Source organism: Physeter macrocephalus, chromosome 20, assembly GCF_002837175.3.
Source record: "Physeter macrocephalus isolate SW-GA chromosome 20, ASM283717v5, whole genome shotgun sequence".
In the NCBI taxonomy this organism is placed as follows: domain Eukaryota; kingdom Metazoa; phylum Chordata; class Mammalia; order Artiodactyla; family Physeteridae; genus Physeter; species Physeter macrocephalus.
Window position 1 is genome coordinate 2297313 of NC_041233.1, and position 14074 is coordinate 2311386.

The 14074-nt window shown below is 48.6% G+C and overlaps 1 protein-coding gene across 2 annotated transcripts in view; it reads right to left on the minus strand.

The window, feature by feature from the left end:
* Positions 1–5046: 5046 nt before the first annotated feature.
* C20H1orf198 (chromosome 20 C1orf198 homolog) overlaps positions 5047–14074 on the minus strand; it is a 36702-nt gene continuing 27674 nt past the window's right edge. For both annotated transcript variants that reach the window (XM_024117075.2, XM_024117076.3), the window contains 2 exons: positions 10134–10673; positions 5047–7438 (listed from right to left, as the gene is read on the minus strand). In XM_024117075.2, coding sequence (XP_023972843.1) covers positions 7382–7438; positions 10134–10673 — 597 coding nt within the window. In that variant the 3' untranslated portion in view covers positions 5047–7381. The remainder of the gene's footprint in view (positions 7439–10133; positions 10674–14074) is intronic.

Sequence of the window (14074 nt, forward strand, 5' to 3'; positions counted from 1 at the left end):
GGTTTGATCTTTTCATGTCTTGTTTTAAAACTATTTTAGGGCAGACCTAGCGTACCCTTTGTTTTTAGACTAATTTAACCCCACTTCTAGTGCATGGTCCTTCTACAATCTCTGATGAGAGGCCACATATTCAACATGGTCTGCACCCTTACTGGAGAGAACGTGAATGATTCCTGGCCTTGTGTGAACTCTAAGAATTGCTTATCTTACAGCTCCCTGATAACTGGAGGTTATTCTTCCTTGGAAGTTGTTCTTGCCCAGCACATTAAGAGTCACCCAACACATGTACAGATTTGTTTTGGGCCAAAGACTTAAGGAGTTCCTATGCAGAGTTCCTTTCCGGAACTCTGCCTTTTTCATTCTAGTCCCCTTTGCCTCCCCAACTCCAAATTCATTCTCTTCACCTCAGGAAGACTGCCAGGCTCTGTTTGGATTGTCCCCTCCCTGTGCTGCAGTCTAGAAATTGTCTCCAACATACTCAAGGGGAATCCTAGGCACTTATCTGGAGCTCCTTCTCTACACAATTCCCCCCTGTAAATTCCAACTATCTTTTTCATCCCCGAACTCATTCTCCTCAGCTCAGTGAGACTCCTTGCAACACAGTCTAAAAAATGCCTCAAGTCAGAAAACCAAGATTATAAGACTTCTACTTCACTTGTTTCCCTTCTCTCGAGATCAGAGTCTTGCACTGACTGTTGTCCAAAGGCTATACAAGTTGCTGTTACATATATTTTCTCCAGTTTTCTAGTTGTTTATAACAAGAGGGTTGAGTCTAGTCCTGATTACTCTATCATTGCCAGAAGGAGAAATCTTGTTTACTTCTAACAATTTCCAACTATGAAACTGTGTGGTCATATGCATAGTCCACCTCCTCTACTAGAATGTAACCTGCGTAAGGGTAGCAACTCTGTCTGTATTATACACTATGAAATTGCCAGTGCCTAGCGCCAGGCTGCAAGACACTAAGAACTATGAAGAAAAATATATATTATTGCAATCCTGGAGCTAGATGTTGACATGAATCCGTGGAGAGAGACCAGATGAGGGGATGGAGGGAGAGCAATGGAGCACACAGCACAAAGAGAATGACCAGGGCCCATGTGGTTGCCAGACTTGCATTTGGACCTCATTTCCAGTCTGGGCTGTCCCTGTGACACATGCTTTCCATGCTTGGACTTGGACACTTTCACAATAAAAGATTGGCAGTAAATGCTTCAAGATGCCAGTATTGTGTTAAAGCAGGAGACTATGTTTTCTACACTTTCTGTAGTGTAGTTAGAACATTTAGAATAATTTTTAAAGATCCTTGCACATATTACTGTGTATAATTTTACTGCAGATTCTTAGTTGGGGTAAACTTCAGGTTGTTGTGGCAAAGGCACTGGCCAACTGATGAAATCATCTTCTCCTCAGCAGAGGGCCCTGCCCAGTCTCACACAGCCTGTGTCATCTCTGTGCCCTAAGGCACAGGGCATCAGGTGTCACTAATTCCCACCCCGACTCTCCTCCCAATCTGCTTAGTTGCCCCACCAGCTATTAGAGAAGCGCCTGGATTGATTCAGGGTTTAGAGATGTTGGCTGATTTGCAACTGCAGAGTCACACAAATTAAAAGCAAACGGAGCCAAGCCACAGAAGATCTAACCAGTGCTGGCCAAGGGCCACCTCCGACCTAACACACCAATTAAACAAAAGAGTGTCTCACATCCTGTCTGATGTGAGAGAGCAGTAACAGACCTAGATGACAAAAGATGGCAAACTTGTTTGCCCAAAGGCGTCTACTGAAACATGACCACCACCGGTCCACTCTAGAGCTCTGTTACATTTCTTCCCTGCTACCCTTATTTCCACCTCTGTTCCTCCCACAGGCAATCACTCCACTGTTAAATGTCTTATTTTGTGTGCATGTTTCTAATTTATGCAAAAGGGATTATTCTGTATCCCATTGTTCTTGCTTTTTCTCAGTAGTTTAGTTGTTCAGATCCACCCACGTTGCCACGTGCACATCCAATTTTCTGCTTTTAATAATGACCCATGGTGTGGGTCCATCACATTTCATCAAACCATCTTCCCAATGATAGCAGCTACCTAGCCTCCAACTCCCACAAACAGTGCAGCAGTGAACAGCCCTGTACATAGTCCCTTAAGTACCTGTGTGAGAATTTCCATAAGACACGTTCTGGAGAACTGCAGGGTCCCAGGACATACGAACACTTAGCTTAGCAAAATAGCACCAGATTACTCCTGACACATGGCTGTACAGCTCCTCTATCCCAGGGTTTCTCAACCTTAGCACTATTGACATTTTGGACCAGATTATCCTTTGTTCTGGGGCTGTCCTGTGCACTGTAGGATATTTGGGAGGATCTCTGGCCTCCACCCCCTAGACGAAACGGCATACTCTCCCTCAGTGGCGGTGACAAAAAAAAAATGTCTCCCAACACTACCAAAGGTCCCCAAGAGGGGCAAAATCACCCCCAGTTGAAAACCAGTGCTCTATCCCCTTTCTGCCACACTTGGCATTATCCAGCTAATTTCTTCTCTGATTACCAATTATTTTAAGCACCTTCTCATATGCTTGACAGTTTTTAAGGATTTTCTGTAATGTTAATTCTGTTAAGGTTGCTGGCCTCTTTTTGTTGATTTGCAGGAGTGCCCTCTGTATTCTTGATATTTGTCCTTTATTGGAGTTGACATAGCAAGTATCTTCTCCCATCCTTTCCACTAATTAACTCTATCCACAGTGCACCTCACTGACAGAAATCCTAAATTTTCATCTATGAGAGTCATCAGTAGTCTGCTGTATGGTTTGTCCTTTGGAACTTTTATTAAAGAAGTCCTTCCTGGCCCTAGGTCACAAGATATTTCCCTCTATTCGCTTTACACATTTACCTTTTATAATTTGGTCTTGAATCCATATGGAGCCCAACCTTCTATGTGGAATTGTGTAGGAAACCACTTTTATCTCTCCTACAGTGAATCCACCTTTCCCCTGCCAATTTGTGATGCCACTTTGATTGTAAACTAAGTCTCCTTATATGTGTGGGTTTGTCCCCAAGCTCTGCATTGATCTAATAATCTAGTCCTGCACCAATACCCATAAATGTGTTTTCATAACTGACAGGCAAGGCCCCCCTCATTCTTCAGTGAACTATTATTTTTCCACCTAAAATTTAGTGTAAATTTATCAAATTTATCAAAATATCCAACTGCCATTTTTGTTGAGGTTGCACTAACTTTATAAAATGATTTGAGGAAAATGAACATTTTTGTAATATTAAGTTATCCCACCTAGGATTATTCAGCTTTTCTTCTACATCTTCTATTTCCTTTTTTTATAGTTTTCATTAAAGACGTCTTTGTATACTTGTTGAAGTTGATTCCTGGGTACTTTATACTTTTGACTGCCATTATGAGTTGATTTCTTTTTATTTATGCTTCTAGCTGGTATTGCTGCTCTTGATTTTTGTTATGTTAATCTTACATTCAGAATTGCTCACTTGCTTTCTGCCTGAGTTTGGGTGGGGCTCAGAATCACTGATTTCCTCCTGGGGTGCCCCTCTCTTTGGGATCAAGGCACCCAGAAGGCTTCTAAGCTCATTAGAAGATTGTATAGAAGCAGAGGATCAGACCAAAGAAATTTCTAGAAAAGCCCCACGAATACCCCCCAACCCACGACCGAGAGCATTCTCGTCCCCCAGATTCAACATCTTCCCTCCGGGTTGCAAAGTGTTGAATACACCCAGATATATCTTGCGTCTACGCTGATAGGTCCCTCTTGCATAGAAACACTTGTTTTCCTTTGGTAGCTATGTTGGTACCACATACTGAGCTGCCATAAAAGTTGCCAAACCTATGGGCTTGGGAGCTACTCTGTCAAGTAACTCCCAAGGAGCTACTTTCCTCTCGTGACATGTGCACACAGTGACCCAGTGCTTGCTGGCCCACAAACTTCATCAAATCACCCTCGCCCAAAGAGGCAGCAAGTACAATCACTTGCTCACCCAGAAATCTGTGGTCCCTAAGGCAGCAAGGCCCCACTGTGCACGATAACTCAGGAGAAGTCTGACAGCCTGAATCCCCATTTTTCTTGAGGGGATGTTAGTTTTAAAAATTGACATCTAAAAATTCTCATCAATCTACAGCTGGTAACTTACCACCGGCACCTTAATGAGCAGAAGAGATGGACGGGCCATGCTTAAATTTGCACGTCTTCCAAGAAAAATCAGGTTCAACCACATCGGAGGTGAGAGCATTCGGGGAGACTGCACCTGCTCTTCTGAGTCGGTCACCTGATGCAATCAGCTGGCCCTGGAAAGACATGCCGTGCTGTCCATGTCACCGGAAGGCTGTAGAGAGCTCTCCGGGGTAAAGCCCACCTCTTCTGCTAGGGGCCCCGTACACCTCGGCTACCGCTTCCCACCAGGGTGCAGGGGGCCCAAGGCAGGACTGTGCCAAGCGGGCTTGCTGAAGGGGTTTCAAGCTGGCTTTCACTAGTACGAGTCCTTTTCTCCTCCTCTGTGTTCATCAGCAATCATCCTAGCAGGCTTCCTGACCCCGGCAGAGGTCCCAAATAGACACGTCGAGCAAATGTTAAATGGCTTTATTAAAGGCTGTTAATATAAAATACAACCAAGTTATGAGTAGTCAGTAAGAAGTTTTCATTTTTGAAAACATATATCAAAGAAAGGGAGACTGCTGTGACACCCACGGGGCGGGTGCGGCTGGGTGCCATGCCCTGCTGTTCCCAGAGCGGGTGGGTGGCACTCCCAAACCCAGAGGGCAGGGGCAGCGGGGGGCGGGGGAGGGGTCCCAGGTGAAAGAGCTGAGACTGGTCTCTAGCCTCCTGGTGGAGATTTTCCAATGACGGTCACCCAAAGCCAGACACTGAATCCTTGAGCTGAACCCAGGGGCAGACAAGAGGGTGCCAGAGGGAGGGGATGCAAAACCACATTCAGCTTCAGCTGAAAAGTGTGTGTTTTTAAAATCATAACTATAAACTTCTGGTTTTAGAAACGCCCTCTTGATACATGGCAAAAAAGGGGGCAAAACGTATAAGAGTTTAATTTTTCCTTTACTTGGACGCACTAAACATAGATTCCCAGGAGGACAGTGAAAGGAATCATCTTTGCATAGGCTGCCCGGGGTTAAGAGGAGAATCTGCAGGGTCAGGCAGGATGGAGACCCATGAGCACGTGTCCTCCAGGCCTCCACCTCTCCCTCTCACGTTTCTGTACTTCCGAAAGCAAAGCAAAGCAACACAACTTTAGAACTCCCTCTAGGATTTCGCAAGTTGTGGTTTTTACATTTAATCTCAGGAGGCTGTACCTCTATGAAACTTTAAACACTGTTACAGATAACTGAATACTATTGGGTACTGGACCCCAGATGGTGTTAAAGAAGGTAGAAGCTCTCAATAGACCCCGTGCCCCTCAGCTCCCAGGAGAACCTGAAGGGAATACTGGGTCTTATGAGAAAGTGGAAAAGAAATCAGAGTCATCTCCCGAAAGAACAGACAGATCACCTTGGGCTAACTGTCCCGGGATGCAGATCTTTCTTCCCTGCTACACCAACACCAAGGAATGCAAACTCCCTTCTAGACACCTTTTTTTCTTACAGGGACCCTGCTGGCAAGCATGGGTTCTAAGGTCACTGCCCTCAAAGCTGGAAGTGAGGGCAGGTGTCGAGCCCGGCTCCGAGGCTCAGCGGCTGACCTGCAGGGCTGCCACCCGGCCATGCGTTTCCAGCTGGGTTTTCGCTTTCCCCTCATCGCTGTGCTAGGAATGTTTTCTCTTGAATGTTTCAACTATACTTAAACAGTACAGAAGGGACATGTATTCACCACAATACCACCAAAGGAGGAAGGTCAAATGCAAGACCCCAAGGGCCCAAACGAGGTTTAGGGACAGAATGCAATTGGCAGAAACCACACCAGAAGTTGGCTAGGCCACAGCTTTGGCAGAAAATTTCCTGGAAAAAACAAGTCGCCATGTGCTTTACCTTGGAGCCAGACAAAATATTCTAAAAATCATTTCAGAAGGTCCTATGAAACAGAAAGGCATCTTAAAAAGACACACTTTGATACTGAAACTAGGTGCTCACTGGCAGGACTCGCGGGGATTAAGGCGTCAGGTGAGGAGAACACAGTGAGAGGCAACGTGGAGACCACGCTCGGGCACGTACTGCAGGCTCGCGCCACCCGGGGCCACTGGGTAGCGGCTCCCCGCCCGCCCGACCCCGCCCCGTCCTCCCGGGCAGCCTCGGAGCTGCCCTAACGCCCCTCCCCAGCAGCAGGGACCACAGGTCAAGCGGGCAGCCGAGTCCACCTCCAGGAGATGCTGTTGTCATGACCACGAAGGTCTCCAGGGGGCGCCGCTCGGGCCATGCAGAAACTCGACTCCGCTTCCGCTGGCGGTCAGGGTTGAGGGAGGGTCCACCGTGACGCAGCTTGACCAGTCCTTGGGATGAAGGACATCCAGCGCCCCTGCCAGCTTCATGCTGGAAGGTTCTAACACAACTAATCAGAAGAGCCTGGTCTGCCAGCAACGCCCGCAGGTGCCCAGGACAGGAAACACCCAACAGGCCCCAGAAGTAGCAAAGAACTTCCAAAGGGAAACAACTGGTACAAACCCAAGAAAAGTGGTAGCCCTACAACTGCTACATCTAGGTACAAAATAATGTAAAGTTAATACAAAACTTTTAAACATGCAACTCGTTAATAAACAATGATGAATAGTTTGAATAAGTACCACGGCAGCTTAAAGACGACCTCCATCATGTGCCAACGATCTGTTTCCTGGAAATGACGTGAGAATGAAGGGTGGCACGTGATGCAGAAGTGTGGCTTCAGCAAGGGAAGCCTGGACAGCTGGAGTGTGGGGCTGAGGACTCCCGCCACGCGGGGCAGGTCTCCCCATGGGCACCGCCAGCACCCGGCACCATTATTGCTGAGGACAGCCACCCACGGAAAGGAGCCCCGTGCATTTCTAAAAGGGAGGGGATACAGGAGAGGAGATGGAAATCACTTTACGATTTTTGTGACAGGGTTGAGAAAAATCTTTCTCTGAGGAGGGGGAAAATTGGGTGGAGCTAGAACAGAACTTTTATTTACAAGGTTTACTGAATTCCTAAGAGTTTTTAAAAATTCCAAATGTAAAACTTCTATTAATCAAATCGTTGAAAATAGCACAGGTATCTGGTCTTACCAAAAAGGGGAAAATCTGGAAAGCTGGACAAGGCAATATTTACCAGTTTCCAAACGGTTAAGAAAAGCGCGTACAGAAACTAGCAAAAGACACAGGGGGATGCTGCCCTTCTTCTCCTCCTTCGCCACACCACTTTGGAAAACATTTGGGATTATTGGTTTGTTCTGTCTAGCACATTTTACCAATTGTCCAGAAAATCAAATCCTGTCTTCAAGATGACATTACTTGAGCTGACCTGTAGAAGGGACAAAAACACGAAAATAAGGCATGAGACTAAGTTAGCATAATCTAAAAACAGCATCTCATTTAAAATGACCCAAATGAAATAGTCTGCTTCCGTCTCAGAGGCTCCCTGACCTCAATTTGCCTCAGTGCTGGGAACGAGAAAATTAAAGAAAGCTCAAGGCAAGCCACACTCCGCCAGGACCCAACACGTACCCCTCTCCGTCCCCAGGCATGTCTGAGGGCAGCCTGTGGAACCTACCCACAGAGAAAAGGAGAAAAACGTAGCTTTTCTATTTTTGAATGCTGGGCATGTTTAAATTTAGTCACTGTGGAGTGAGAGAACAAGTTACAAGTTTCGCATGAGCCTAATATGAAACACACACACACACACACACACACTGACAGACGAAACAAAATAAATTACCAAGCTGAGGGATTGAAAAATATGGAGAAAGGATGTAAAGTTTATTCTTTTTAGATGATGCAGAAGGTTCTGGAGTGATCTTCCCTAACCCAGGGCCATTCTTCAGGTCACAGACTGCCCACTTACAAGACATGGGGCTGGTTTAAAGGGCCGCCTGCGAGCACAGGCCTCTGATTCAGACACATGTGCACAGGCTTCCGCCAGCCGCCTGAGCTGAGGGGCCCGTCTCCTGGGTCTAACACGAGTGCGTGTTTCCCTGGTGGCCGCGGTCTTCCCGAGCGAGGGAGCCTTGACCCTGTGCTCTCCACACACACCGGCAAACAGAAGATGCTGACACGGAGGCCACGGAGCTGAGCGGCTCCCTCTGAAGCACGTCCCAGGCCCAGATTTGCCGCCTCTCAGATTGAGCCAGAGCTCGGAAAGCCAAAGGCGTTCAGGCACACGTTCCTTTTTCTGGTTTCCTACCAGTGTCTTACGTGCAGCAGCACTTCACGCTGTGCTGTGCACTCAGAAATCTGTTCTTTCAACGGGTTTCGGGTGCTCTGTCCTACTCACAGCCCCCAACCCCACACACGCGCTTTCCTGCGTCTCTTTACAATGAAGACCCTCACGTAACTTATATAGATGCTTCCTTCGGAGGAAGACCCCACTGCAGAGTGTCGGAGAGAGAGCACCAGGCAGGAAGATTAGGGAGGAGATGGAGCCAGGCACCAGAGCGGCAAGGGAGGGGCCCAAAGTGCCGGCCTAAGATGGCGGGAGACCCTGAAAGGAGGGACAGGCTGGAAAGTTGATGTGGAGACGATGGAAGCCTTCTTCGGGAGGACAACTGACTAGGTCATCTGCCTAGAGAGGCGTGGACATGCCCGGAACCCCAATCCAGGAAACACCCAGAGGACGACCACAGCTCAACAACAAAACCCACAGCCAGGGGCTGCCCTGGTGGCGCAGTGGTTAAGAATCCACCTGCCACTGCAGGGAACACGGGTTCGAGCCCTGGTTCGGGAGGATCCCACATGCCGCGGAGCAACTAAGCCCGTGCGCCACAACTACTGAGCCTGCGCTCTAGAGCCCACGAGCCACAACTACTGAGCCCGCGTGCTGCAACCGCTGAAGCCCGCGCACCTAGAGCCCGTGCTCCGCAACAAGAGAAGCCACCGCAATGAGAAGCCAGTGCGCCACAACTACTGAGCCTGTGCTCTAGAGCCTGTGAGCCACAACTACTGAGCCCACGCGCCACAACTACTGAAGCCCACATGCACCTAGAGCCCGTGCTCTGCAACAAGAGAAGCCATCGCAATGAGAAGCCCACGCACCGCAACGAAGAGTAGCCCCCACTCGCCGCAACTAGAGAAAGCCTGCATGCAGCAATGAAGACCCAATGCAGCCAAAAATAAATAAATTTATTTTTTAAAAAACACAAAAAAACCCACAGCCTCCCTCTGAAATACACCTACCTATTTATTTATTTATTTTGGTTTTGGGTGACCCTTAACCAAACATTTTCTCTTCTCTTTGCTGAGTTTTCTCAAGCAATGCAGAACAGCTGGTAAAGACAACAGTTGGTGCTCCACAAAACTGGGAAAACATGGAGAAGCCACCCACGCTGCTTATTCTCTTGTAGGACCCTTTCTTCACGACACACTGCACCTCAGCCAGTGAACGTCTCACATCTTTCTTTTCCTTTCCCTCCGTTCCCAGAAAAAGTCCTTTCTTCAGGACTCCTCCCTGGACACCTAACCCTGTTTTGCGTGGAAACGAGAAGCGGCCCATCATTCCTGAAGCAAGTCTCCCGTGGTCCCCAAACAAGCACGGCTGCTCTCCTGGCAGAGGCTTGGGGTCCCAGCCGCCTCCCCCGTGTCCCTCAGGACATCGGCGGGTCCCTTCCTCACCGACACTGCCGCCCAGCCTCCCAGGCCCCTGCGAGGAGCCGGCATCCAAATCCCACGCACACGCTGCCGCCTTCCCCCGCGAGTCCTCTGCTCACCACCCTCCGCGTCCCTTCCACACCTGCCCTCACACAACTGGGAAGGCCAGTGGGCATCTGGGACACAACCACGGAACAGGCAAACGGGTCACGGCGCCAGACGGCTCCACAGAACACGTCTCCTGCCTGTGTGTCGGTCGCCAAGCTGAGTGACAACCCAGCAGACCTGAACCCAGAAGTCCTCCGAGGGATGGCAGAGGAAGGAGAAAATGGGGGCATCTGTGGTCCACCCACCCACGTGAGGTGGCCCTGGTCACTCGGGAGGAAGGAGCCCCTGGCCTGAAGCAAGGCACCCACCTGTACAGGCACGGGTTCCGAGAACAGAGCACCCTCCGTGTCCTCCACGGCCTCGGGAGAGGGCAGCTTCCCCACGGGCTCGGAGGCGGCGGCTTCGCTCGGCGGGCTGGTGCAGGCCTGGGCGGGCTGGGGTCTCTCTCGCTCCATGCTGATGCTGGGCAGGACCCACTGGTCCTGGCGGAGGCTGCTGGGCTTTTCCACCTTGGCCTCCCTGGCCTTCGGGGCGGGCTCCTGCCGGTAACACACAGGCAAGACCTTTTCCCCTTTCTCCATAGACTTGATCTGGCTGGGGGTCAGCGACTGGAACTCGGCCTCAGGGCCCTCCCCCCGGGACCGCTCTGCATTGATCTTCCAGAAGGACGCTTCCTCTTCCTTCCGGGCGGCAGGACCCAGAGCATCCAGGCTGGAGGACTTGCTGCCCTGGGAGGGTCGGAGGGCCTGCGAGCCCTGAGGAGCTTTGGACAGTGGCCTGGGCTCGGTGGCAGTGCTGCAGCTCGGTTCTTGGATGGATAAGGAGGAGACGCTGAACTCCATCTGACTCTAGCAGGATGCGGGGAGGGAGGGAGAAAAGAGAGTAACACGTTCAGCCAACGGGACAGGCGTGCCAGCCCACACGTCCCCCCCGGTAGCAACAGCACTGCCTGTTGTCCATTTGCTGGCACTGTCTGTCCTCAGTGGTTATTTTCAGGGCCGCCATCACAGCCCTGAAACACGGCACAGGCTTTGAGAGCTGTCACATCCTGTCACACTGGAGGCTACGAACAGCTCAGACTCCTGAATCTGACTGACAACTAAGACCTCTGCTCGGTGAGCAGGTCACCCGCCCGCCTCTTCAGGAGGGATTCCCGCCCCTTTCTCAGGAGGGTGACTGCCCCCCCGGGGGTGACAAGGAAGGGTGCCCCGTCAGCATGACAGCACTGCAGTGACGGTCAAAACCCAGAACCAAGTCCCCACCTCACGGGCCTCTGCCTTCCTGACCGATGGCAGCCAGCAAGGGTGAAAGAAAAACCAACAGCCAGACCCTGCCTCCCTGGACTAAACCAAGAAAGTCAAGGGCAGGTCTGTGTGTGGCTGCAAAGATGTGATCCCCCTCCCACGCCTCCATCCCACACTCCGCCTGCATGCCCGCTACACACTGCATATGTGTGTGCCCCAAATTCACATGTTGAAGGCCTAACTCCCAAAGTTAGTATTTGGAGGCAGGGCCTTTAGGAGGTTTACGTGAGGTCGTGAGGGTGGAGCCCCCAGGACAGGATTAGTGCCCTGAGAGATGCTCTCTTTCTCCACCATGTAAGGACACAGTGAGAAGGCGGCTGTCTGCAAATCAGGAAGAGGGTCTCCCCAGGACCAACCCTGCTGGAACTGTGATCTCGGACTCCCAGCCCCAGAACTGTGAGAAGCAGACGTCTGTTACTGGATGCCCCCAGTCTGTGGTATCTGTCACAGCTGCCCGAGCTGACAAGACAGTCTTCCTCTCCCGTGCTCTCCTCGGTGCTACCCTGCTGCTCTCAGCTGGTCCTGGCCCTGTTAGGTGGGGAACCCCCGAGGGCAGGGCAGGGCCCACACCCCACATCCAAGTGCCCCAGAAACACTTTCCTTGATCTGATGCTGCTAACCACTGTGACCTCTAAAAGTGGTAGCAGCTCAGCCAGCTGTTCTGACCAACAAACCACTGAGTGGAAACCTAACGCCTCTTTACAGTGGAGCACCCTGGAGGGGTGCGTCCCCAAGCCCTGCAGAGCGAGCAATCTGCCGCCTCAGGCATTTCTCAGATCAAACTGGAACATTCCTCTCTTCCTCTCCACTTCTGCTCCCTCATACATTCCCTTCCTCTTCTTCTTTTTAAAATAAAAGTATTAAAAGCACATACTAAAATTTGGGGAATTAGAAAAAAATCATTCATAACCTTTCCCTCTTCCCATAATCTCTATTAGTTTGTGTAGTTTCGTGTAATCTTTCTCAGATACGTATTTTATGACGTTGCAGTTCTGTTATGCATATAATTTTGGGTATTGTTTCTTCACTTAACCAGAAGCATCATCAATGGTGCTATGTGGTCTTTGTAATCATTAGTTTTAATGGGCACAAGATATTTCATTGTGTGGCTGTCCCACCATCTACTTTCTCATTTTCTTTTTATCGGTTTGCTGCTTTTAATTTCTGTTGTTATAATTAAGGCTGTGAGAACATCTTCATGCATACAGCTCTCCCCCATTTGGAGTTAATTTCTTCGGACAGAGTTCCAGAAGGGAAGTACCAAACTACAACCGGTTTAAACCTTTCTTTTACTATGGTTTTGGGTGCATACCAAATTTGTTTGCCAGGGGCTGCCCTGATTTCTAATTCTGCCAGCTATATATCAGAGTAGCAGTTGCAGCCACTGCTTCCATGTTGTCACAGTATAATTTAAAACTGTGCTAATGTGGTTCTCTATTACTTTAATGCATACGCCTTCACTTCTCTCTGGCTGAGACTTTTCCTAAAAGCCCAGATTCTGATGGCCACAGGTCTCTCCTCAAGATGATGAGGCCACAAGGAACTCCAGCTCCAAACACAAGCACAGGCTGCCTTGAAGCTCAGGGTTATAAGAAATAGAACCCAAGAAAAAAACATCAAAGCCCATTCAGAGCCTCAGAGCATAGCGCAGCAACAGGTGTGCAGAGGGCAAAGCGGAGAGAGACCTGCACAGAGGGTCTGTGCAGACCGGCACTCCCCAGCCTGAGGCGCTTGTCTGCTCGCCCGCTGGAGCAGATGGGCGCTGGGTGCTGAGGCTCAGGCTTCGGGGGTCAGACCCTGGGGAGAGGACTGGGCCTTCCTCAGAAAACAAGAAAAATCTCAAGTAAACAACCTAACCTATCACCTAAAAGGATTAGAAAAAGAACAAAAACCTAAAGTCAGCAGAAGGAAGAAAATAATAAATATCAGTGAAGAAATAAATAAAACAGAGGTGAAAAAACAATAGAAAAAAATCAACAAAACCAAGAGCTGGTTCTTTGAAAGGGTAAACAAAATTGACAAACCTCTAGCCAGGCCCACCAAGAAGAAAAGAGAAAGAACCCAAATAAAATAAGAAATGAAAAAGGAGAAATCTAAACTGATACTGCAGAAATACAAAAAACCATAAGAGAATGCTATGAACAATTACATGCCAACAAATTTGACAACCTAGAAGAAATGGACAACTTTCTAGAAACTTACAGACCACCAAAATTGAATCAAGAAGAAATAGATAATTTGAACAGACTGATCACTAGAAGTGAAGTAGAATCTGTAATAAAAAAAATTTCTACAAACCAAAGTCCAGGACCAGATGGCTTCACAGATGAATTCTACCAAACATACAAAGAAGAATTTATACTGATTCTTCTCAAACTCTTCCAAAAGATTAAGAGGAGGGAACACTCCCAAAGACATTCTACGAAGCCACCATCACCCTGATACCAAAACCAGACAAAGACACCACTAAAAAATAAAATTACAGGCCAATATATTTCATGAATATAGATGCAAAAATTCTCAACAAAATATTAGCAAACCGAATCCAACAACACATAAAAAAGATCACACACCACAACCGAGTGGGATTCATCCCAGGTTCACAAGGATGGTTCAACATACACAAATCAATCAATGCACACCACATTAACAAAAGAAAAGTCCAAAACCACATGATCATCTCAATAGATGCAGAAAAAGCATTTGACAAAATTCAACATCCATTCATGATTAAAAACTCTTACCAAAGTGGGAAAAGAGGGAACATATCTCAACATAATAAAAGCCATTTATGACAAACCCACAGCCAATACAATACTTAACGGTGAAAAGCTGAAAGCCTTCCCACTAAAATCTGGAATAAGACAAGGATGTCCACTCTCTCCACTTCTCTTTAACATAGTATTGGAAGTCCTAGCCACAGCAATCAGACAAGAAAAAGAAAT